Genomic DNA, 990 nt, shown 5'->3' on the forward strand with positions numbered 1-990 from the left:
CACTGGACTGCCAGGGAAGTCCCCAACACTACCAATCTTATCAATATTATGATGCAGCTGTACCGGGAGGGTGGAAGACAGGAAGTGGAGGCAGTGGACATCAGGGAGCTACATCCTTATCTTCCAACATGGGAAGTTGAGAGGAAAAGTCTGAAACTGGAAAAGCGTAACCTAAAACATGCTATGTAGGAAACACAGGGGAGAAAATTACTAATAATCAACTAAAAGAGTAGAAACGGTTGTCCTTAAGAAGTGGGAAATGGGAGCAGGAAATGCCCGTGTTTCTTGATAGAAATAGATGGAGGACTTCCTTGGTGGCGCAGTGGTTAAGAATCCGCCTGCCAGTCTTTGGCTTGCGAGCGGACGGCGGACATCATGGATCAGGTAATACAGTTCGTTGAGCCAAGTCGGCAGTTTGTGAAGGACTCGATTCGGCTGGTTAAAAGATGCACCAAACCTGATAGAAAAGAATTCCAGAAGATTGCCATGGCAACAGCAATAAGATTTGCTATAATGGGATTCATTGGCTTTTTTGTGAAATTGATCCATATTCCTATTAATAACATCATTGTTGGTGGCTGAGTACCTTTTTAGAAAAGTGTTTTTCATCTTGGGGATTGGTGAACAAGTGAGGATTTGAGACGCTCATGGAGTGAATATTTCCCTATATGTTTTGTGTTTTTCTTTCATTTTTTTCTTCCAAGATGTTTTCTATTTGTAAATTAAAATAATTTCAAAAAAAAAAAAAAGAATCTGCCTGCCAATGCAGGGGACACGGGTTCGACCCCTGGGCTGGGAAGATCCCACATACCACGGAGCAACTAAGCCCATGCGCCACAACTACTGAGCCCGCACGCCTAGAGCCCGTGCTCCGCAACAAGAGAAGCCACCGCAATGAGAAGCCCGCGCATTGCAACGCAGAGTGGTCCCTGCTCGCTGCAACTAGAGAAAGCCCGCACACAGCAACGAAGACCCAACGCAGCCAAACAT

At 45.4% G+C, this 990-nt stretch overlaps 1 protein-coding gene across 1 annotated transcript; it reads left to right on the forward strand.

Annotated features, from left to right (window-relative positions):
- Positions 1-375: 375 nt before the first annotated feature.
- LOC133103793 (protein transport protein Sec61 subunit gamma-like) lies at positions 376-651 on the forward strand. Its single transcript, XM_061209319.1, has one exon. The coding sequence runs from the start codon at positions 376-378 to the stop codon at positions 580-582; it is 207 nt and encodes a 68-aa protein (XP_061065302.1). The 3' UTR covers positions 583-651.
- Positions 652-990: the final 339 nt, after the last annotated feature.

Source organism: Eubalaena glacialis, chromosome 13 (genome assembly GCF_028564815.1).
Source record: "Eubalaena glacialis isolate mEubGla1 chromosome 13, mEubGla1.1.hap2.+ XY, whole genome shotgun sequence".
Lineage (NCBI taxonomy): Eukaryota > Metazoa > Chordata > Mammalia > Artiodactyla > Balaenidae > Eubalaena > Eubalaena glacialis.

Bases quoted from the DNA above. Each gene is read 5' to 3' on its own strand.
- LOC133103793 (XM_061209319.1), top strand. From the start codon at position 376: ATGGATCAGGTAATACAGTTCGTTGAGCCAAGTCGGCAGTTTGTGAAG.